The 25,134-nt window shown below is 41.7% G+C and overlaps 1 protein-coding gene across 1 annotated transcript in view; it reads right to left on the reverse strand.

Annotated features, from left to right (window-relative positions):
• LOC145413786 (gamma-tubulin complex component 6-like) overlaps positions 1 to 15,822 on the reverse strand; it is an 85,094-nt gene extending 69,272 nt beyond the window's left edge. Inside the window, exons 1-8 of the mRNA XM_080283440.1 lie at positions 15,753 to 15,822; positions 15,375 to 15,512; positions 14,271 to 14,401; positions 13,223 to 13,497; positions 12,445 to 12,595; positions 9,924 to 10,126; positions 3,485 to 3,629; positions 2,875 to 2,984 (exon numbers count right to left, since the gene is read on the reverse strand). Of these exons, the coding sequence (XP_080139566.1) occupies positions 2,875 to 2,984; positions 3,485 to 3,629; positions 9,924 to 10,126; positions 12,445 to 12,595; positions 13,223 to 13,497; positions 14,271 to 14,401; positions 15,375 to 15,512; positions 15,753 to 15,822 (1,223 nt within the window). The remainder of the gene's footprint in view (positions 1 to 2,874; positions 2,985 to 3,484; positions 3,630 to 9,923; positions 10,127 to 12,444; positions 12,596 to 13,222; positions 13,498 to 14,270; positions 14,402 to 15,374; positions 15,513 to 15,752) is intronic.
• Between the last annotated feature and the right edge of the window lie 9,312 nt (positions 15,823 to 25,134).

Genomic DNA, 25,134 nt, shown 5'->3' on the forward strand with positions numbered 1-25,134 from the left:
TTTATGTGCAAGTTAAAGTACCATTAAATAATGTTAAAGCAAGAAACAAAGTCTTATAACCAGTTTTCCTGATAGGCGACGGAATATTGCCTTTTTATTTGTTCGTTAAAGATTTGCTGTATTGCTTTTCCACAGTGCTGTATTTGTAAGTTAAATATTTACTGTTCTGGTATGTACTTGTAAGTTAAAGCACTAAAATAAAGTTAAAGCATTAAATAAAGCCTTGTAACAAGTTAACCTGATTTATATGATTACCCATGATTGGCGGGTTCTGAGACAAATCGCCGTCAGACAATTCCCCATCAAAACGTGGATGATTCCCCGTCAGGACACTTTGCACCCTGGATGATTCGTCGTCGTTCTATAAACATACTTATTAATTAACCAATACTTCTATAAATATACTTATTATTAATTAATCAATGCTTTAATAACTACAGTACAATATATTTCAGGGGGATCCATCAAAGTCTATGTTCAGTAGCGTAGCTTTGGATATTATTTATTAGTTGCACCTTTGGTTAATAATTAACTTGTTTCTTCCTCACTGTAGTCGCCTTTGAATTATATTCTAGTGTCACCCATAACTGTTATTATTAATGATGGCGAATTGTCTTCTTATTGTTGTGACGAAGAACTGACTTGAAGGCGAATTGTCCCAAAACCAATTGGCACCGGAATGTTGCCTTGTGTTTACGTATTTGTATGTTGAAGTTTTGCTGTGCAGTACTGTATTTATAAGTTATAACATTAAATAAACATTCTAACCACTTAAAGTGCTTCATATTGATTACCAGTGGCAGATAACAGCAAAACACAACATTTAGGGGGTCCAGGGAGCAAAACAAGTAGTAGTTAAAACGTACGTGGTTTCGAGCCGAACGCGCCACGCTTGGAATGAAACCCACGCATTCGGGGCGAGCTTGCTGTAATCATCGCTGCATACACCTCATCAACCCCAGCTGCCTTCCCATTTTTCAGCCACTTCACAGTGTTTTTCACCAGTGCGAGTGTCACATTTCCTGGCATGGCATTCCTTCCCTGCACACCCCGAAAACCAATCATGTTTACAGCCGCTCTGCTTTCTCTATTCCCATTCATCAGGATTTCAAAATATTATTTCCATCTGGTCCTTACTTCATCCCCATGGGTTAATAATCTACCACTTACATCCTTCACACTTTTACATTTCTTTCCACTGTCACTTCTACAGTTCTGCACCTTTTTCCAGAATAACTTCTTATTTTCAGAGTAATCTGCATTCATTTTTCTTCCTACATCATCATTTACCTCCTCCTTTTTCCTCTTCACTAGTCTCTTTATGTGCTTCTTGCTCTCAATATATTCAGTTATTTCAACCGTGTCCTGTAACCACTCTAGCTACTTCTTCCTCTTTTCCTCCACTGCTGTCTTAACCTCTTCATCTCACCATGCCATACCTTTCATCTTTGTTGTTACTCTTGCCATACCACACACCACTTCAGCATTCCTAACTAAGCAATCCCTACATGCATTCCACAGGCTGTCCAGATCCATTTCATTCTAATTCACTGATTCCAACTCCTCCCCTGCTTTGGTCCTGTATTCATCTGTCATTTCTTTGATCCTCAGCTTCTCAACTTTCAGTCTTTCTCCCTGACTGCTCCACTCTCTCCTCGTCTACCTCACTCCTCTCAGCTTGATCGTGCATACCACCATCATATGATCTGACAGACCTCCACATCGTCCTCTCATGGCCCTCATATCAGCAACCGTTCCCAGCAACGACCTCTCTACGAGCACGTAATCAATCAGGCACCTTTCAACTTGATCCCTGTTCCCTCTATACCATGTATATCAGGCTCTATTCAACATGATCCCCGTTCGCTCTATACCATGTATATTTATATGTATCTTTGTTTGAAACAGGAGTTACAAATGCACAACCTCCTTTCCTGACACATATCCTTCAGCTGCTTCCCATTACCAGTTTCTCCTGATACTCCATTACAACCCATTATGTCATCCTCAGGACCAGTGCCTACTCTTCCATTCATATTGCCCATTACGATCACTTTACAGCTCCTGGGCATTTCTCTCACTGCTTCATCCAGCTCATGCCAAAACCTGTCTTTCTCTTTCTCACTCCTGTCATCACAGGTGCATATGCTACAATCACTGCCACTTTCACCTTCTCAAACTTGAAATTGGCATACATACATCTCAAGCTGACACATCTGTAATCTCTTGTTCCACTCTGCCACACCTCATTCATCAACAAAGCAACTCCTTCCTTGCATCTTCCGTGCCCACTCATGCCCGATCTTACACATTTCAAACCCTCCCACTCCTCCATTTCACATCCTTTCATCTTTGTTTCACACAATGCCATCATGGCATATCTTGCACTCTTGAACATATTCAACGCTTCCACCCTCTTGCTCTCCTCATTCACACCTCTCACATTCCACATGGCCATGCAAATCTGCCCATTTGGTTGGGGCCCTGGGCAGGTATTGGGCCCTCTGAGGCTCTCTGAAACAACCACAATAATTAGGTGATTCTAGATAGGGGACTCTGGGGGACACTTAACACGGCCAAAAACCCCAGTTATATGGTTACCACCCAGCATAAAATGGTTTCCTGGGTACAGGAAACCGGCTTGTCACTCAGTGTAGAGACCATAAGGCATCCCTGCAGTGGGTGAGTGGATGATGGGCACCCTTCCTACCACCCTTTCACCATGCACTACTGTACATTCAAATGTCTAGAGGCAACTTTTTATTTATTTATTCCATTTATATATACTATAACTGCTACTGATTAATAAATATCTGAACTGATAAACAAAATAAAATATATTAACAATACAACTGGCAACAAACAGTAACAGACCTATGTACAAGGGAGCCACACTCAAGGTATGGCAAAACAGATGAGTAAAGCTGCTCTGGGGTGATGCCAGGATGACACAAATTCTTGGCCACACTGAATATCTCTCTTTCCTGTCAAACATCAAATTATAATTAAATTGACACAAGGCATGTGACAGACTGATTGTTTTAAGCATTTCTACACTTCTTCTATATTTATCTCCACAAAAGATTGGCTGTGTAAATGCGAAACATGAGAGAAGCTTACTGCCTCTGGGGCATATCTGAAGTTGGTAACATCTTTCAAAGGGGTTCTATATCCTAGAAGACTCTTTCTTGACTCCACAAATATCTTGTGGCATCATCAAGGGGATTTCAAATCCTCTCCTTATTTGAGTGTCTTCAAGCATAGAAGGCAGAAGGGGAAAAAAATGTAAAATATTATGTCAGTCCTATGCTTTTTTTGTACTAACATGTCTGAGCAAGTGGATTTTAACAGCCTATACTGTGTTATTGACCAAGAAGTAAACCACAATCACACAGCACTATTAAATTAAAACTTCTCCAGTATCTTTTTTGAAAATATTCTATTTGTACAAATCAAAGAATATTTTGAAATACAGTAAACCAACCTGGTGCCAATGGAAGCTGTTAGATGGGACTCCTATCATCAGGTTTAAGAGATCTTGGCATATCTCAGAAGGGGATCTAACAAACAATGGGGGTGGTCGTGGTCCTCCAAGGCTTGCCCACAGATCCTGATACACTATCCACACACTGTAACACAACACACGTTCACTAGCACCATCCCCACTGCACATTTCCATGGTTCTTCCCCACTCAGTTGTTTCTAGTCATAAACACTTACACTTTTCTAGAAAACATGTACTTCATGTTTTTTAATGAACCTACTCCATCTATGAACTGGAAACCACTAGTGACTCATTATAGGCATCAACAAAACATACTCTATGGATATATATATATATACATATATAAACACTACTGTAGTCAAGACAAGTAAGAATTCACAGAGGCATTACCTTATTAGATAATAATGCTCAAATTCCAACTGAAAATATGATTTGGTTAATAACACTGTATGTTACACAGTTAACAATAGAAAAAAATATATCACATTTACAGTATATACTGTATAATCATTATCATCATCCTGATTTTTCCCAATTACAGATGGGGTGAAACAGGATCTAAAGACAATGGATGATATAGTATGAGGCGAGAGAATGACAAAAACCATGTCCAATGAAATGATTCACACAGTTATCCAATCATTTTTCAAGCACCTGGAATCTTGATTCTGACTCACAAGCCTAACCGCATGTACTGTACATTTTTTCATCATTATCATCTGGACCTCCTTTCCCACCCTAGGGCAGGGTGAGGAGTAACAATGTCCAGACAGCTCAAATTTGCCCAATCCAATGGGCCACGCTTCCATTCACTCATCATTCAAGCCCCGAGAATCCTGGCTCTATCGGATACGCCAAAAACATTCACCACGTTCTGTAGCTTCACATAAGCGTATCCGATTGAGTCAATCCAGACGCTGCCATATTAAAAACGGGTGCCAAGTCCTTGATCACGCACTTCTCCTCACAACATTCATCCAGCCAACTCGATCTCTTGTCAGTTCCCTAGCCTCACCGACTTCCAAACCTCAATTCCTCACACACGCATCCACCATTTCGCCCCACGTCCTCCTTGGCCTTCAAATTCGCTCAGATTTTTCCTTCATAAAATGAATTTCATATACAGATACCGTACACCTGCCAGAGAGTCATTCCATCAACTACTAAGGTAAAAAAGGGTGCTAAACTCTAGTCATGTGCTCCTCTGTACATATTTCATCCAGCCAACACAATCCAGTCAATTTATTCTCATCAACTTCCAAATCCATGTTCTCATATAGTTATTTACCATGTCAAACCACCTTCTTCATCTACTCTGCCTTTTTCTGTCATTACAGTCACACACATACACCCTTTTCACCAGACTATCTACATTCATTCTTTCTATATGGTTGTGATACAGTAAAACCTTTTCAAGTTGGAATAATAGAGACTGAGGCCATTCCAACTTATGGAACCTATGAGGCCTCCTCGGACTGAAGTTAAACTCCGCACATAAAGAATGCACAGAGGAACCAGCAATGATCATTTCTAACACTTTAAGCTTTTTTTTTTTTTTTTTCAAAGAAGAAGGACCAAAGGCTGAGCCTGCAAAACAGTTCCTCCCAAGAAAAAAACAAAAACAACACAAAAGACAGCCATATTCAAGATCCGTTCATTTCAAGATGCCTGGACTCATTACATTTGAAAGACTGGAGATCATAGGAAGTAGGAAATACAGACAAAGGAAGACAGTTCCATAGCTGACCTGGTGCATAAATGAAGGGCTGGGAGTAACGGTTAAATCTTGCATTAAAGAGTTGGACAGAAAAGGGATGAGAGTTTCTTGCTAGACAGGTGCTATGCACCCGTCACAGAGGTGGAGGGATGCAAGCAAACAGTTCAGAGGAGCAGTGACCATTGAAGCAGCGATAGAAAAGAGATAAAGAGGCAATAGCGCGGCAAAGAGACAGAGGTTGAAGGAAGCCAATAAGTGGAGGAGGGTAGATGAGATGAAAAGCCTTTAACTCCACCCTATTGAGAAGAGCTGCATGTGGGAAGCCTTCCCACACATGAGAGTTGTACTCTAAACAGGGGCGAATAAAACCCGTGTATAAAGTCAACAACTGTGCAAGGGTAAAGAAGGCACAGAGTCGGCTTAGCACACCTAATCTCTTGGAAGCAGATTTTACAAGAGGGGATATATGATCTTTCCAAGATAAGTCCCAAGTGAATGAAACCCCAAGCATGTTCAAGGATAATGCAGGATTGAGCTGGATATTATTAAACATTAGTAGGTACTCCTGTGGAAGATTTTGAAGGGTTGATAGGTGTAAAAACTGAGTCTTTGATGAATTAAAAACAACAAGATTATTTTTACCCCAGTCAGAGATGTGAGCCAAGTCAGACATTAGGTGTGCCATAGCCTCATCCCCTGTCTGTTGAAGTAAATGCTAAGACGGACGTTGTGGAAACCGAATGGAAAAGTGAAGCGTGGAATCATCAGTGTACGAGTGGATAGGGTTAGATGTACAGCTTTGATCAATGATGAATAAAAGGAAGAGAGTTGGTGACAGGACAGAGCCCTGAGGAACATCATTGTTGAGATCCACAAGAAGAATGATGGCCATCTACTACAGCGGCTATAGAACGACCAGAAAGGAAGCTAGAGATGAAGGCACAGATAGAAGGACAGAAACCGTAAGAGGGCAGTTTGGAAATTAAAGATTTATGCCAGACTCGATCGAAAGCCTTTGAGATGTCACGTGCAATGGCAAAGCTTTCACCAAAGTCCTGAAAGGAGGATGACCAGGAGTCTGAAAGGTAGGTGAGAAGATCACCAGTGGAGCGTCCCTGATGGAACCCATACTGAAGATCAGAAAGAAGGTTGTGATAAGAAAGATGCTTTAAAATTTTTCTGTTAAGAACAGACTCGAGAACTTTTGAGACACAGGATGTTAAAGCAATTGGACGAAAGAGGGCTGGGAATGGTCACCCTTCTCTGAGACTGGCTGAATGAGAGCAAACTTCCAGCAAGAAGGAAAGGTACAAGTTGACAGAAAGAGTTTACCTAGGCAGGGTGTAAGCACAGAAGCACAGTTCATGAGGACAACAGGAGGGACTCCACCAGGCCTATATACCTTGTTAGTATCGAGGCCAGTGATGGCAGAATATACATCAGCTGAAGAAATTTTAATATCAGCCATGAGGAAGTCAGAGGGGGGAAGTGATGGAGGAACAGCACCGGAATCGTCTAAGGTGGAATTGGAGAAAAAAGTCTGAACGAAGAGATTTGCTTTATCAGTAGAAGAAATAGCTACAGAGCCATCAGAGTAGAAAACAGGAGGGAAGGATGATGAGTTAAAGTTGTTTGAAAGATTTTTGGCAAGGTGCCAGAAGGAGCGTGAAGAATTCGAGTTGGAAAGTTGAGAGCAATTAGTATGGATGAAATTATTTTTAGCAAAGTGAAGAACAGACTTAGCACGATTCCGGGCAGAAACATAAAAAAGACGTGACTCAGGGGTGGGTTGGCCCCGGTTCCTTTTATAGGCCCTCTCCTTGTTGCGGACAGCATTGGAACAAGCTTGATTAAACCAAGGCTTTCTTGCATTAGTCAAAGGACATGAGAAAGGAATGTATGCTTCCATGCCCGAGAGAATAACCTCCGTAATGCGCAAGGCACATTCAGATGGCTCCTGGCCATGGAAGCAATAATCATTCCAGGGAAAATCAAAGAAGTACTGCCTGAGGGCCACCCAATCCGCAGCTCCAAAGTGCTACAGACAACGTTTCTTTGGAGGGTCCACAGGCTGTACCAGAGAGATAGGACAGGTTAAGGTAAAAAGGTTATGATCAGAGGAGACCGACGGAGAGAAAAGATTAACAGTGTAAGCAGAAGGATTAGTTGTAAGGAAGGGGTCAACTATGTTGGAGCTCTCTCTAAGGCAGTCAGGGGTACGGGTAGGGTGCTGTACAAGCTACTCTGTCATTAAGGATGGAAATGATGTAGGCTTGTTAACCAGGTGGATCAGTGAAAGGAGAGGAGAGCCAAAGGTGGTGGTGAACACTGAAATCTCCAAGAATGGAGATTTCAGAGAAAGAAGAAATGGATAGAATGTGTTCCATCACAGAAGTAAGATAGTCGAAAAAATTTTGATTGTCAGTAGAATTAGGAGATAAGTAAACAGCAAAGATATATTTAGTCAGAGAATGACAGGAGAGCCGAAGCCAGAGAGTAGAGAATTTAGAAGAATCAAGTTCAGGAACACAAGAGCAAGACAGGTCGTTGCGTAGATATTCACAACAGCCACCTTTGGCTTTGAAATGAGTATAGAGAAAACAGGAGGATACAGAAAAGGGTTTGTTGTCAGTTGCTTTAGTGAATGCTCAGTCTTCAGCTTCTTCTCCTTCCTGCCTGAAGGAGCAATCTATCTATCTATTGCCAGATGCCTCAATCCCGTTCGGGGTGGCCTCAAACAAATCGCCTCCACGTCGCCCTGTCCCCAGCCATTTCACTGCCCTGCTCCCAACTCACACCCCCCTCTCTCGTATACCTCTCCACCCCATCCCTCCATCTCATCCTCTGCCTCCCACTCCCTCTCTCCCCCTCCACCTCACTCACATATACTCTCTTCGTCAGTCTTTCACCCTCCATCCTCTCCACATGGCCAAACTACCTCAGTGTATTCCTCCTAACGCTTCCTATCACATCCACATCTACACCACAACGTTCCATTATATCCTCATTTGTCAGCCTGCCTCTCCATGTGACTCCACAGGTTCCTCTTAAATAACTCATTTCCACTGCTCTCACTCTTGACTTGTGTCCTTCCAACAACGTCCAAACTTCAGTTCGTCACGTTAGAGTTGGTATCACAATACTGTCATGTAGTAACTTTTTCACTTCCATGCTCACTTCCCTGTTTCTTATCACTGCTTTCAAGGAACCAGCAACCTTTCTTCCCTGCTGTAGCCTTTCAAGCACTTCACCCTCCAAACCTCCATCCTTACTCATCACACTACCCAAGTACTTAAACATACTCACATTTTCCAATTCCTCACCATCCAACCTCGCTGTACATTCACTGACTTCACCTCTCTCAAAGTCCATCACTTTACACTTTCCTACATTCACCTTTAGATTCCGTTTCTTACACACTCTCCCAAACTCATCCACCAAGCCTTGCAGCTCCCCTTCGTCTTCACTCAACAACACAGTGTCATCTGCAAACAAGAGTACAGGGAGTTTCCAAACACTACCCTCTCTCACCAGGGCCACTACAACATCCATTACCCTATCTTGTACCTCTTTTATTACCCCATCCATGTACAGATTGAACAACCATGGAGACATGACACATTCCTGTTTCAACCCAACCTTCAAAGAGAAAAATTCACTCAGTTCACCATCAACACGCACTGTAGCCTTAGCACCATCATACATACTCTTCACAGCATTCAACAACTTCCCATATACTCCATATATTCTTAATACTTTCCACAATCCTTGTCTACTGACCCTGTCATATGCTTTCTCCAAATCCATGAAAGCCGCATATAACTTCTATCCCTTCTCTAGAAACTTTTCCACTAAAGATCTAAGAATGAATATCTGATCTACACAACCTCTTCCCTTCCTAAAGACTCCCTGCTCTTCTCCGACTAATTCCTCTGTTACTTCCCTAACTCTGTCAATAGGTACCCATGCTGGTAACAAATAAAAATGTGGAACATGGAGTCACTACAGGAGTCGGCGCAAGAGAGTACTGATGTGGGTGGTGGCAGACGTTATACTGAGGCAGGAAGTGCCTTGGGAGGTGGGAGGCATGATGCAATCATGATTCCAAACATGATGCAATTGTACTGGAAACTGGTATATACCAGGATTCGGCTGCCATTAGATGGAATTTTACATCTAAAGTGTCGGTTTTCAGACTGGAAGCCGCTATGAGCCCTCACAGGCTAAAGCATGATGAACCTAGTGCTTCATGCCAAGACTGGGTTTCCTTTAGACAACACTTTATGACTTACGGGAGTTTTTTCTGGGGTTTTTACAATGATTTTTTTTTTTTTTTTTTGAAAAAGTTAAATTATTTTCATCAACGAATATTGTATGGCATGCAAACTTTTGCAAAATTCTGACTAAAAGGGTTCAGACTTATATAAGTTTTACTGTAACAAAACACACTCCTTTACCTTATTATTAAGAGACTTCCTTACTTAACATGTCTGCAAATCACAGTGTTCATATTCTGTCTAATCTATGCATTCTACACATATTTCTTAAGAGTCCTATTTTAACTTTATGCATTCTCTGCATACCACCCAATTTGTGCACTAAAGCACCATGTATTCCTGCCTCCATACTCAGACCTCTGTCTAGCATCAAGGTCTTCATATCACCAGCCACCACCATTCTTTCCTATTTCTACCATCTTACTGGTGGGATGCTTCAATTCCTGACTCTGAGATAAAGGGTTTTTCAAGTGTGGTTGGTATGTGACCGAGGGTTTCCCAGGTGCGGCGGGGTGGGAGGGGTGGTCCTTTCAGTACTTCCTCCCACAGAGCCTCCTCTTCCCCGTCCTCTCCTGGAGTGTGTGGATGTCCAGCTCGGGAAGAGGCATAACCTTCATCACTGGCCACCTGTGAACACAGTAAGCAAGCCCTCATATACATCACTGACATGGAACAAAATATCACAACTCTTTCCATATACTGTACAGTACAGTACTGTACAGTAGTGACTAAGTACATTTAATTATACAGGCATACCACAGTTCAACGATGCAACTGGTTAAGTAAAAACCCATCGCTAGGTGGGGTACTGTATCTCAGGGTAGATTTAACATGTAAAGTATGGGGATGTACTTCTGAGCCTTGGGTTTCCCCACCAACCAAGTCCTAAACCCACCCAAATGAGTCTAAAAAAAAGTTTAAAGCCAATCTGAATGGCCTAACAGCTGTAAAAGAAGCTAAACTAAGCCTAAAACCTGTGCCTGTCTCACTTGTACCCAGTCAAGATCACTGGAAAATGCGATCTCTGACTCATATTCAAACTTGGTAGAGAAGAAGCAGCAGCATTAGCTATATACAGTCCCACCATTAGATGGTCCCGGGACAATTAAATAAACATATGTTATGCATAATAATAATGTATGAATGGTGCAGAATTGTCCAAGGTGTGAACTGTTGTGATGGAGAATCACTGATGTTCTGACAGTGAATTCTCTTGACAGGGAATGCAATCGATGATGCCCCTCTTTATGTTGTTTTTGTTACTGTTCTGGATGCTGAGCTCCTCTACTTTCTTCTCTCTTATTTTCCAACATATATCTAGAAATTCCTTTGTATTTTAAAAGTGTTTTTCTTTGAACAGCCCTAATGTAAACATATGATTTATCAATTGATGATGCAATTAGGATAGCCTTTTCAAAGACCTCTCCTTATATCGTTTTAGTTACCGTTCTGGTTGCTGAGCTCTTATATTCCATCATTTATTTAGAAATCCCTTTGTATTTTCAAAGCGTTTTTTTTTCTTGAACAGCTGGAATGTAAACACATGATTTATCAATGTCACAGTTTTCATTAATGCATGAACTCTTTACTCTTCAAGGCTTTCATAATAATTAAAATTTATTTAAAATTATTAGTATGTATTTCATGTTAGATTAGACGACATTCAATGGTCAAACACGAAATATTCTTTGTTGAGTCACCTAGTTGTTCCCACTGATATGTACCTCGTCTGATGGGCGAGAATCCGTACCCCAAATGACAGTGTTCACTCTACCTATGACTAAATCCCATTAATCTAAGCCTAAAAACAGTTTATATCACTCCATCCATCATCCAATCCTATGTCGCCCCATGAGAAGCGTAGGAGCCTGGGGCTAGATAAGTTGGTCCTGACATTTAAGATGAGAGTGACCAGCCTCACTCATCCCTGAGTGGCATTATGTTAACAATAAACCCCAACCATCTCTTGGATATAAACCTACACTGGCTCAATCCAAATGGAGTGCCTTAATTACCAAATAAACCACAAGGTTCCATAATTTGGTCACATGGTTACCACTCAGCGTAGTACAGTAAATGGTTTCCTGGTGTACAGGAAACCATTTGGCTTGTCACTCAGTGTAGTCACCCACAAGCAGAAGAGGAATGCATGAAGGAAAGAGAGACAGAAGAGGAAGTGTAAAGTCACCCGCAGGCAGAAGGAAGGGGAAAGAATGAAGGAAAGGCAGACAGAAGAGGAAGGAAAGAAGAGAGGAAAGGGCAGACACCCAAAGCAGCACTACACTGAGTGGATGTTTATAAATCAGCCTAAACACAAAATTTAAGTCTATAATGTCATCAAAATCGATTTTAAAAAAAATCAAAACCCATTGCCAAACCAAGGGTAGGCCTATGATAGATGGGGCAGGGTGGTATTTCTACCCCCATCACTATTCCGGGGTATTGCATCTAGGGGTATCGTAAATCAGGGGTTGTCTGTATTATTAATTTAAAAATAATTATATGAATTGAAATACAAACTTTTGGAAATGAACAAATAACACTAAATATATATATTTATTATTTATATTATATATATTCACTGATTGACAAGCCAAATGATTTCCTGTACACCAGGAAACCATTTACTATGCCGGGTGGTAACCATATAACCAAACTATGATGCCTGGTGTTTCAGTGGGTAATTAAAGTACTCCAGCTGGACTGATCCTGTGTAGGTTTATATCCAAGCAGTGGTTGGGGTTTATTGCTCACATAATGCCGCTCAGGGATGAGAGAGGCGAGTCACTCTTGTCTTAAATGTCAGGACCGACTTGCCAAGCCCAGGGCTCCTATGCTCCTCCTGGGGCAACACAGGATTAGATGATGATGATGATATATATATCATCATCATTATATATATATAGCTAAAGCTGTTAAGACTGAAATAAATACTGTTAACATACAGCACTGTGGGTTGAAGGTGAAGGAGTAGGTCGTGGTGTTGGTTGAAGCGTAAAATTGACATAGCCCTGAGCATGGCTTGGCAACTCAGGAATAGACAGGATAGTATCAGGAGTCACTTCATTGGTCTCTTTTACCAGTGCCCCCATTACTCTGATAAAGAGAGAAAGAAAAATGGTGAGGTTGGAACCAGAAACACAGAAGACAGTGTGTGCAAAAGAATAACAACTATAAAACACCAGGCCCAGTAAACGCACCACACAGTCATTCACACATTATCATTATCATTATTATCAGTGTAATTCCCACCAATAAGATGGGGTTACGTAGGATCCAGATACAAAGAAAACATAAATCATAAAAAACTGAAATTATAAAACAGCATGCTAAGTGGGGGAAAAAAAAACACCACCACATTATCCAAGCATTTGAATATGTTGGTCCATTTCAGAAGCAAAACCTTCCATGCAAAAACTGAATATACTTTTTTTTTTCCTTTAAGGTGTGTTTTACATACTCCAATTGGATAGGAATTCCATCAACTACAAGCTGAAAAAGAGGCACATTGAAATCCTTCCCATATGCATCTGCACACATAATTTAATTTTTCCATTTCAGTTCCTTAATTTTTCTGTCAGTTCCCTAGCTTCCATATTTTGCTTTCTTGCACAATCATTTACCAAATCCACCCATCCTCTTAGCCTCCTAAGAAACATCACACCCCCAAACTAGCTCACACATGCAGAAAAGTTTTCACCATGTTATATTAACAGTACTCACTTTCCACTATGCACACTCCCTTCAACTCCGACCAGTAAAGGACTGATTCCCGTTCCTGGAGTTGCCTTGCTTAGGGCTATCATATCTGCAATATCATAGGGTGCAACATCGTTTTGAACAAATCCCTGCAATCTGTCTTTTGCTTCATAACTGCGTAAGGATGGAAGGCAGAAAAGTGAGGATGGGAAGTGCATGTAGTAGGGTCGGTATTCAGCATCCTGGAGGAAAGTGTCTCCGTAATTCAAGGGTCCCCATGGCAGGAAGCTGTGAATGTCCTGGAAGAAAAACATGGTTCACTGAAAGCCAAACTAAAATGTGATTTCACCTATCTATCTGTTGTGAGATAACTTAATCCCACAGGGGGTGGTCAAAACACAAATCATCATAATGTTATCCTATCCTTCACCATGAGATTGCCCTTCTAACTCACACTACTCTCATTCATATAACTCGCCACCTTATCCTCTGACTCCCCCTCCCCCTATCCCCCTCTACTTCACTCATATATATACACTCCCCTAGTCAATACTCCCCATCCCATCCTCTATCTACCCCATTCCCTCTCTCCCTCCTCTTCACGCATATACACGGCGTTAGTCATCTCTCACTCTCCATTCTCTCCACATTGTCAAACCATCTCACGGCACTTCTAACACTTTCCAGCATATCCACATCACCATCATAATGCTTCTTAACATCCTCATTTTTTTGTCTGTCTCTCCATGTAACTCACCATCCTCCCCTCAAAGTCATTATCAATTATCTTAATCTTGACCTCCATCCTTCCAATGAAGTCCAAGCTTCACTCCCATATGATAAAGGTGAAAATCATAATCCTGTTTTGCAATGACTTTGCTTATGCTCACTTTCATGTTCCCTTTAAATACATAAATAGGGGTACATATACAGTATATATAAATACAGTATATGCAGTATACATTTACATACTGCACTGTACACTGGCATGGTACATATATTCATGTTATAACAAAAACTACTGGATAAACATAAATAATTAAATACCGGAAAAGTACAAATCATGGCTCACTTTTTTGTTCTGGAATATCCTGGGAGTCATTTTGGCCAGTGAAAGTTCTGATTTCACAGGTCCACCACATCCCTTAAGAGCCACAAGGAACCTCATCACATTGCGGACATCACTCCCTACCACTAGGTGGCCTGAAAACAAATATCCCATAAAAGACATTATTAAAGTTCTTCAAGGATTGCTTCCTGGGAATCACCTCCTTTTCCTACCTTAGGAGGGTTGCAGTAGAAACAGAGAAAGTATGCAAGTGTGAAAATAATTAATATATCCTCTGTGAAATGGGTCAGACAATCACTCATGCTCTGGACACTTGGCTCCGCCTTATAGGCCTGATTGTTTGCACAGCTTTCCTGGTACTTTTCTTTACTAGTGCCCTTCATATTGCCTCCGAAATAATCAATCCATTAATTATCAAGTTAAGAAAGGGGTACCAAAGTCTGGTCATGTGCTCTTCTGTACATACGGTAATTCATCCAGCCAACTTGATCCTCTGTCAGTTTCCTTTACCTCTTAAATTTTCACACCCTGACTCCTTACACACTCATTTATATCCAAACTACCATGCCTCCTCCCATCTTCAAACTCAGTCATATAATGGCATTTTCATGACCCTACCTGTATTTGCATCCATTTTCTCCATATGACCATACCAGCTAAGAAATCTTCTACTCTAATACGAATAGACTTCCTTACTCTATACCTTTCACTAATCACATTTATGTATTTCAGTATGCACCCCAAACATTCATTAATAATACTGTTCTTACTCTTTCCTTCTCATGCCATACCAAAGTCTCACACCCTCAAATTAATGTGGGAATTAACACATCTTGCAGCCTACACAATCAAACCTCTGCTTAGTATGAAGGCCATTACAGCACTGGCCACTTTCCTCCCTTGTGCCACTCTATTTTCACTTTCTTTGAATTTTTACCTCTCCGTTTTATTACAACAATGAAGCATTTGAACTTCCTTAGCAATCTGTCTCTTTCCATTCACCATCTCATCACACAGGGGATCAGCCTCTCTCAACAACCATCATTTTCCTCATAGCTACATTTACTGTAATAATACCACAAAAACATAAAACAGACTCTGACTGACCCAAGTCCTCAAGACATTTAAGGGAGTGGTCTAGTGTGTTGGCATCATCATAGCGATGGTGCTGCCGCAGAAGGAACACCTGCCACATTACCTCTTCTACCTCCGTCAGTCGCAGTGGAGATGTCTCATGCTCGTAGTCTAATGGCAGAAAGCACAGTGAATGGAACATATTAACTAGATCAACACCTATATATATAATTAGCATAAGAAATTCACCATCACCCTGATTTCAGTTTCTGCTCATACTATTCAAGGGGTGTGAAAGATCCAGAAACAAATAGCGCACAAGTGTGAGATAACTATCAAAGAAGTGCATGCATATCTCTTACAAACTGCACAAAATGAATGACCTTTAGTGAAATACAAACAAAGATTTACCTTTTCTATATGATAACAAAACTGAATAAACCAAAATCTTCATTCTTCTCCTGCGGGCCTCCACCACCATTAAGTTTTTATCTTTCCAGTGTCTCCATGTCTCACTGGTCCACTCTTGACTGACATGTTCCACCAGTTGAGTTATCAAATGAACAAAGCTCTCTGTCCCTGGAGAGTTAATGACTGGCAATGTAGTACTGGGATTATCAGGAGATGGTGCCTTCTGAGGCACACAGGATGTGCCATTGTTGTTGTTGTTCTCTGGCAACATAAGATCTGTTCTTGGTGGTAGTGGGTGCATAGTTGAGATGGATGGCATCCTGGAACAAAAAGTAATTTATCAGAATAACAAATCTATTAGGTGGTAGGTGGCAGCACTCACCTTCCACTCACTCGATGTAGTGCTGCTTTGGGTGTCTGCCTTTTCCTCTCTTCCTTCCAACCTCTTCTGTCTTTCTTTCCTTCATTCTTTCCTCTACCTTCTGCCTATGGGTGACTTTACACTCCCTCTTCTGTCTTTCTTTCCTTCACTCTTTCCTCTTCCTTCTGCCTATGAGTGACTCTACACTGAGTGGCAAGCCAAGTGGTTTCCTGTACACCAGGAAACAATTTACTACACTGGGTGGTTACCATATAACCAAATCATGGCACCTGGTGGTTTAGTGAGTAATCAAGGCACTCAATCGGGTTGGGCCTGTGTAGGTTTATATCCAAGGGGTGATTGGGGTATACTGCTCACGTAATGCCACCCAGGGATGAGTGAGGCTGGTCACTCTCATCTTAAACGTCAGGACCAACTTCCCTAGCCCTGGGCTCCTATGCTCTTCATGGGGTGGCATAGGATTGGATGATGGATAAATCTACTGTTAAGTCAGATAAATTGATACATGAGAGAGAGAGAGAGAGAGAGAGAGAGAGAGAGAGAGACTTGAAATTAACTTGTGTTCCATTCTGTTATTGTTAGTATCATTACCTGTACTATAGGTGGCATATATTGTAGTCTTAAATGTTTCCTACCCATGAACGTGAGATGGTCAGTGGTGTAGGGAAGAGCTATTCCCTACCATTTAATGGGATATGCTTCAATATTGCCAACCATGCAAACATGTTTATTGTTCAGTATCGAAATATTAAAATACATTTTTAAAAATGACTTGAAATTAACTTGTGTTCCATTCTGCTAGTTAGTATAATAACCTGTACTATACATGTCATATATTGCAGTTTTAAATGTTTCCTACCCATGAGCTTGAGATGGTCAGTGGTGCAGGGAAGAGCCCTTCACTACCATTTAAAGGGTTATGCTTCAATATTGCTGACTATGCAAACATGTAGGTCCATTTATTTGATGACAGGTTTCCATATGATGTGATCTTGAGCTATTTCCTTGCTTAGTCTTCTAGCATAAAGACCTCCATGAAGGATCTCATCCCATGTCTTCCTTGGTCTACCACTGGCCACTTTTCCTGCTGTATTCATATCTATTACTCTTCTTGGCCAGTCCCTCTCTGCCCTCCTCCCAGCAAGTCCAAATCATCTCAGTTTAAGGTCTTAATCACTTCTCTAATATTTCTCATGCCAAACTTCCCTTTCAACACACTGTTTCCATTTCCAACACTCAGTGGAATACTCTCATTTCTGTGCAGTACTTTCCAATCTGCATGAATCTGCTTCTCTCACAGGCCAAGTCTCAAAACCAAAAAACATAACATTTCTCCCACACTTTACAAAGTTTATGGTGTGCATGAAACAAGAGCACCTACATAGCAAAGACAGGTGGGTTTCCTCCAGCCACTTCTCAATCTAGCAATGGAATGGTGGCCAGCGGGGATGCCCAACATCCATTCACTCAGTGTAGTGGTACTCTATTTTTGGTAACTCTACACTGAGAGTAAGCCAAATGATTTCCTGTAAACTAAGAAATCATTTAATATGCTGGGTGGTAACCTTATAACCAACCAACATGTTCCCTAAGTGTCAACAGGTGGGTTGGCGAAGGGTTAGTGCCCCTCTCCGGAAAACAACTACCGGAAATAAAAATACAAACAAGAAGCCTTCGATTCGGACTGACCAACAGGTAACAACCAAGGACAGGACAAACGACATGGTAGGGAATGCAATATGGAATGTATGGGATGTGAATGATCAGGTGAAAGAGAGAGAGATTGTCCATGTGCTTGAGGGTGCAAAAATGGACATATGTGGATTAACTGAGACTGAATGGTGAGGTCAGAATATGAGAGAGTGGGAGTATGGGTGGGGTATATGAGTAGGAGTATGGGTGGGGTTATGTGTTGGAGTAGGTGAGACTGAAGGGGCAAAAGAGGGTGTATATATTGTTGTGTGCAAGACATGGGAGGAGAATATAGGAGTGTATGAATCAGTTGGTTCAAGGATTGTGTGCGTAAGATTGAAAATGGGAATAAAAACATGGACAATTGTGTGTGTGTATGTGTCAATGCAAGATCGTGTAAGCAGAGTGAAAGAAGAGTTCTGGGCAAATGTGGAAGCGTGCAGGGAAAAGTTTGGGAGGAATGAGTGATTTTGATTGGAGATATGAATGGAAAAGTAGGGAATGTGAAGGTGCATGGAATAGTTGGTGAGTGGGGTGTGCAAGGATGGAATACTTCGTGAGTGGAGTGTGCATGCAGAAGTGTATGAGAATGGCAGTGCTCTATTGGACATTTGTGGAGGAAGGGGGTTGGTGACAGCCAATACACTCGCTAGATGCAAGCAAAATGATCCACAGGTATATATGGCGAGTGATGAGAAGGGTGGGTGGTGAACTGACTGAACGGAAGGCAATGAATGATTGTGTGTTTGTGGATGAGATCACGAGCAAATGAGAAAGTACGTAATGGATGCAAGAGCATACAAAGGTTGGGGGAGTGGACTTTTGGACCACCATTTGGTGGAGGTGAAAGTCAAGGTTCAAATGCAATGGAGGAATAGGAGGAGGGAAGGATGGGAGGAAGTAGTCCATACAAGGAAGGTAAAATGGTTGCAAGAGGATGGAAAAAAAGGCAGAATATAAGAAAGAAGTGGAGAAGTGGTTGCATAAATATGATGTGAAGCAGATGGAGGAGGTGGAAGGTGTGTGCAAGATTTTTGTAGAAGAAATCTGTGCAGCACGTGAGAAGGTGTGTGGGGTGAAGTGAAGATGAAAGAGGGTGGAAGGAACAGCATGGTGGAATGAAGTGGTGAGGCAAGCTGTGGTGCAAAAGAAGAATGCATATAGTGAGTAGATGGGAAGCAGAGGCATGGAGGAAGTTCAGTGATGAAAGAGAGTTATACGTAGTATGGAAGAGAGAGATGTGAAAGGATGAGTAAGAGAGAATAAAAAGAGAGCAGATGAGGAATTTGGAAGGAATTCGAGTGTAAAGTGGAGGGAATGTAGGAAAATGTTCTGGAAGGAGGTAAAGAGAGTTAGAAAGAGTGATAGAGAAGTTAGTAGGGGAGTGAATGACAATCACCGATTGTGAAGGGAGAAAAATTAAGCAGACGGAGAAAGCACTTGAAGGAACTGTTGAACATACAGAATAAAAGTAAAGCAAGTATAAGTGGCTGGGAAATGTCTGGGAGAAGGAGGGTGGTGAGAAGGGAGGAAGAGATGGAAGTCATGGAAGCAATGAAGAAAGTCAAAATGGGGACAGCCCCAGGAAATGGCGGTGTGTGTGGTGAAACGCCAAAGCATGGGGGAGAGATAGTGGTAGAATGGATATCGAAGATGTGTAGATTGGCCTGGGAAGAAGGTAGAGTCTCGGAGGATTGGAAATCGGATATAATTATTTCTCTGTACAAAGGAAAAGAGGAAAGAGAAGCATGTGGTAATCACAGGGGCATTTGTCTACTTAGTGTAATAGGCAAAGTATATGGTAGGATACTTATTTACAGAGTTAGGAAAAAAATGGAGGAATTAGTTGGAGATGAACAGGGAGGTTCCAGGAAGGGAAGAGGTTGTGTAGATCAGATATTCATCCTAACGTTTTTAGTGGGGAAGCTTCTACAGAAGGGAAAGAAATTGTATGTAGCCATCATAGAATTGGAGAAGGCATATGACAAAGTGGATAGACAAGGAATGAGGAAAATATTAAGAATATATGGAGTACCAGTAAATGGGAAGTTGTTGAATGCTGTGAAGAGTATGTATGAGGGTGGTAAGGCTGCGGTGCGAGTGGATAGTGAACCAAGTGAATTTTTCTATCTGAATGCTGGATTTAAACAGGGATGTGTCATGTCTCCATGGTTGTTTAATCTGTATATGGATGGGGTTATAAAAGAGATACAAGGCAGAGCAGTGGATGTTGGAGTGGTCTTAATAAGAAAGGGCAGCTTTTGGAAACTTCCAGTATTGTTATTTGCAGATGATACTGTACTGTTAACTGAAGACGAAGGGGAACTGCAAGGATTATTGAATGAGACTGAGACAGTGTGTAAGAAATGGAATCTAAAGGTGAATGTAGGGAAGGGTAAAGTTATGGTCTTCGTGAGAAACGAAGTCACCAAATGTACAGTGAGGTCAGATGATGAGGAAATGGAAAATGTGAGTGCATTTAAGTACTTGGGTAGTGTGATGAGTAAGGATGAAGGCTTAAAAGGGTACAACAAGGAAGAAAGGTTGCTGGGTCTTTGAAAGCAGTGATAAGAAACAGGGAAGTGAGCATGGAGTAAAAAAGCTGCTGCATGACAGTATTGTGATACCAACTCTAACATATGGAAGTGAAGCTTGGACCTTGTTGGAAGGACACAAGTCAAGAGTGAGAGCAGTGGAAATGAGTTATTTGAGAGAAGCATGTGGAGTTACATGAAGACACACACTGACAAATAAGGAAGCGAAGGAGCATTGTGGTGTGGATGTGGATGTGATGGAAAGCACTGGGAGAATTACACTGAGGTGGTTTGGCCATGTGGTGAGGATGGAGAACAAGACTTATGAGAAGAATGTATGTGAGTGAGGTGGAGGGGGGGAGAGGGAGGGGGAGGCTGAGAATGAGATGGAGGGATGGAGTGGAGACTTATATGAGAGAGGGGTGTGTGGGCTGGGGGGAGGGCAGTGAAAAGGTGGGAGACCGGGCAACTTGAAGGCGATTTGTTTGTGGCCACTCCTTATGGGATCGAGGTGTCTGGCAATAAAGAGAGAGATAGAATTCTTCTTCCAATAAGTATGTCCTCCAGGACACAACACTCCTCCACCTATTCCAAGTATTGTACTTGATGACTAAGTTATGTGGCATGATCCAGCTAGTGTTTGACGATGGGTCAAAGTCGCCACTACACAACAATCCTGTTGCAATCAATTTTTGGCTGCTAGTTTGGTATGCTATTTAAAGTTCAGTGTCTTTTTGGACAGACCTTGTACAGGACTACACACCTTGTTCCACGACAGTACCCCTCTCATATCTACTGCCCATGACCTATGTTTTACTAGTACAAACTTTCAGTTCCTTTGCTTCCAGCCCATCCTTACACCTCTCAAACTTCCCTCTGGCCTCCTGCACACTTTCAGCAATCAAAACTACAGCATCAGCATATGACAGCTCCCAAGGTAAAACACTTCTAAACTCTCTTAACACTGCTTCAAGTATCAAGATGAGGAGCAACGGGCTCAATATGGAGCCCTGAGGCACACCAACACTGACCGAGAATTCCTCACTTAACTCTCCATTTACTCACACAGGTGCCTCTTCATACAATTTCAGCACTAATCTAATGGCCCTCAGGACCTCATCAAACACTCTCTCCAGATCCAAAAAATGAAGTACAGTACCGTCTTCTATTTCTTTCTGAAGTCTTCTCTTGCAGCTGTCAGACAACAGACAGTGCATCAGTTGTGCCTCTACCTGGCATAGCATTCTCTTATCAAGCTCTCACCAATCCTCGCCATAATACTCAATTGTCTGAAACAATGGTTTCAACCTTTTGTAATTACCACCTTCTACTTCAACACCTTTACCTTTATACTGAATAGTATTTCAAAATGGTGACTCATTCATTCTGCCATCAGATTATTTTTCTTTTCTCTCGATGTGGTTATTCAAACTGGAGGGGTAGGACATAGCCCAGATTAACTCCTTCACCTCCAGATATAGTTCTGCCTGCTGCCCACTGGGCTTATATTCAAATGAGTCTGAAAAAAAAAAAGGATCCATCATAGGTTGAACAGACATGACGAGTGGTGGCAAGAACAGAATGTGAAAACACATCACTCAGTTGAAGATGGTTAGTGGTTTGGGTCATGAGTGTTTATCATAGTATATATTCTTTTTGGTTACTGTATTTTATTTCTCTTGTTTTGGGTCAGAAATTTTACTAAACATCTTGGATTTATTCTTCCTATCAGCTTCCAACAACTGTTGGGAAGTAAGGAGCTGGTTCTGGCACTTGATTTAGCTTCCAGCCAATAGAAAACATCAGCTGTACCATGGTCATTGCCTGTAAGGGGAGTCCTTAAAAGGAAAAATGACATTATTATTAGAGTTATTATAAAAGATCCATGGTAGGGCAGTGGATGTTGGAGTGGCCCTAATGAGAGAAGGCAGTGCTTGTAAACTCCCTGTACTGTTGTTTGCAGATGATACTGTGTTGCTAAGTGAAGACGAATGGGAGCTGCAAGGCTTGGTGGATGAGTTTGGGAGTGTGTATAAGAAATGAAATCTAAAGATGAATATAGGGAAGAGTAAAGTCATGGTCTTCGAGAGAAGTTAAGTCATTGAATGTACAGTGAGGCTGGATGAGGAGGAAATGGATAACGTGAGTGCATTTTAGTACCTGGGTAGTGTGATGAGTAAGGGTGAAGTGCTTGAAAGGGTACAACAAAGAAGAAAGGTTGCTGGTTCCTTGAAAGCAGTGATAAGAAACAGGGAAGTGAGCACAGAAGTGAAAAAGTTACTACACGACAGTATTGTGATGCCAACTCTAACGTATGGAAGTGAAGCTTGGACCCTGTTAGAGGGAGAGAAGTCAAGAGTGAGAGCAGTGGAAATGAGTTATTATAGAGAAGCATGTGGAGTCACATGGAGATACAAAGTGACAAATGAGGATGTGAAGGAGTGTTGTGGTGTGGATGTGGATGTGAGAGGAAGCATTAGGAAGAAACACACTGAGGTGGTTTGGCCATGTGGAGAGGATGGAGAGTGAGGGACTGATGAGGAGAGTGTGAGTGAGGTGCAGGGGGGGAGAGGGAGGGGGAGGCCAAAGATGAGATGGACGGATGGAGTGGAGAGGTATATGAGAGAGGGTGGTGTGAGCTGGGAGCAGGGCAGTGAAATGGCGGGGGAGAGGGAGACATGGAGGCAATTTGTTTGTGACCACACCTTGTGGGATTGAGGCCTCTGGCAATAGATTTTATATATATATATATATATATATATATATATATATATATATATATATGCAGAGACTTCACTTCACCGTGAAGATATGTATGCAAACTAACCACAGGAGAAATGAAAGGAGCGACAGTGAGTACTTTCGTATATTACATCTTCAGACAGAGTGAGACAGAAACGTAAAGGGTAGAGGTCTTTTATGCACACCCACAGCAGGTAGTGGCACACAGAACAATGGATGACCTGAATTTTTACCTGCGGCTTAACTTAAGGTCACCTGCAGCAGGGAGTGGAACACAACAAAGGATGACCTGAATCTAAAAATGCACGTGACAAAGGAGGAGGGATTAGGAGGGGAGGAAAGGGGAGTGGGAGGGAGAGGGAAGGGGGAGGGGAGGAGGGGAAGGGGAGAGGGGGGAGGGAGGAGGGGATAAACACTGCTGCTTAACTTAAGACCTAGAGGATTAATGCTTGGTGTGTCCCACACAGGTGTGACTAAACCACCAGGAGATGACAGGGAACAATCACGTGTTAGTCTGGGGGATACTGTTTTAAAATTAATTCAGTTAACAGTTTATCACACTTAAAATGACCATAGCTCATGTTTACATTCTCTTCATATGTGCCAGAAATTAGACAAGATTCTATTACATTTCTTTCATCTAAGCTTTTTGATCTTGCTAGAATCTTGGAGCCTGTCCAGTCAATATGGTGATCACTGGATGCTTTGTGCTGAAATAAACCACTACTCTGTTGGGCTGTCCTTACACTGTATTAATGTTGTGAGATTCTAGTTTCCAAATCTTTTCCAGATTGTCCTATGTAAAATTTGTTACAGCTTTTACACGGGATTTTGTAAACAATGCCTGAATTACTGAAAGGGCTGTTCTTGATGAGGGTTTTTTTAATGGTGTTCTCATATCTGAATACTACTTGTACACTGAGTTTCCATAGTATGTGAACAACATTAAGAAAATTTTCATGGAAGGGGAGGACAAGGGTTCTCTGAATGTTCTGGCGATCTGGCTTATTAGTTTTCCCTTCAAGGAATCGTTTCTTGGCTGTATTGTGGCACTGAGTTAATATGCTTTGTGGATATTTTAGCTTCTTTCCAATACTCTGAATCATTTTTAGTTCATCATCTAAAAATTCTGGGTCTGAAATTCTATATGCTCTTAGGTACATGGATATGAACACAGATCTTTTTACCCCCTGGGGGTAGGGTTTTTTTTCAAGAATACTCCCCCAATATCCCTGCTTGTCATAAAAGGCGACTAAAAGGGTTGGCGGAGGGTTAGTGCCCCTCCCCGAAAAACAACTAACTAAAAAAACAAACAATAAGCCTCGGACAAGGACTGACCAAACGATGGCGACCAAGGACCGGACAAAGGACATGGTTATCGGAACGTGGAATGTAAGGGGAGCGAATGATGAGGTGAAAGAGAGAGAGATTGTCCAGGTGCTTGAGGGTGCGAAAGTGGATGTATGTGGAATAACTGAAACAAAATGGAGAGGAGAAAGTGTGAGAGAATGGGAGTATGGATGGGGTATATGTGCAGAAGTAGGTGAGAATGAGAGGGCAAAGGAAGGAGTATGTATAGTTGTGAGTAAAAGATGGAAGAAGAGCATAAGACAGTATGGATCAGTTGGGACAAGGATTGTGTGGGTAAAGTTGAAAGTTGGAATACAAATGTGGGCGATTGTGTGTGTATATGCGCCAACGCAAGATCATGCTGGAAGAGTGAGAGAAGAGTTCTGGACAAATGTAGAAGTGTGCATGGAAAAGTTTGGAAGGAATGAGAGAGTGTTTTTGATTGGTGATATGAATGGTAAAGTTGGGAATGTGAAGGTGGATGGAATAGTTGGTGAGTGGGGTGTGCCTGCTGAGATAGATGAGAATGGGAGTGCATTAGTGGACATTTGTGTGGAGAGGGTTGGTGATAGCCAATACCCTCTTCAGGCATAAAATGATCCACAGGTATACATGGTGAGTGATGAGAAGGATGGGTGGTGAACTGAATGAAAGGAAGGCAATGATTGATTATGTGTGTGTG

Source organism: Coenobita brevimanus, chromosome 97 (assembly GCF_032717465.1).
Source record: "Coenobita brevimanus isolate Jiangsu-jjx chromosome 97, ASM3271746v2, whole genome shotgun sequence".
Classification (NCBI taxonomy): Eukaryota; Metazoa; Arthropoda; class Malacostraca; order Decapoda; family Coenobitidae; genus Coenobita; species Coenobita brevimanus.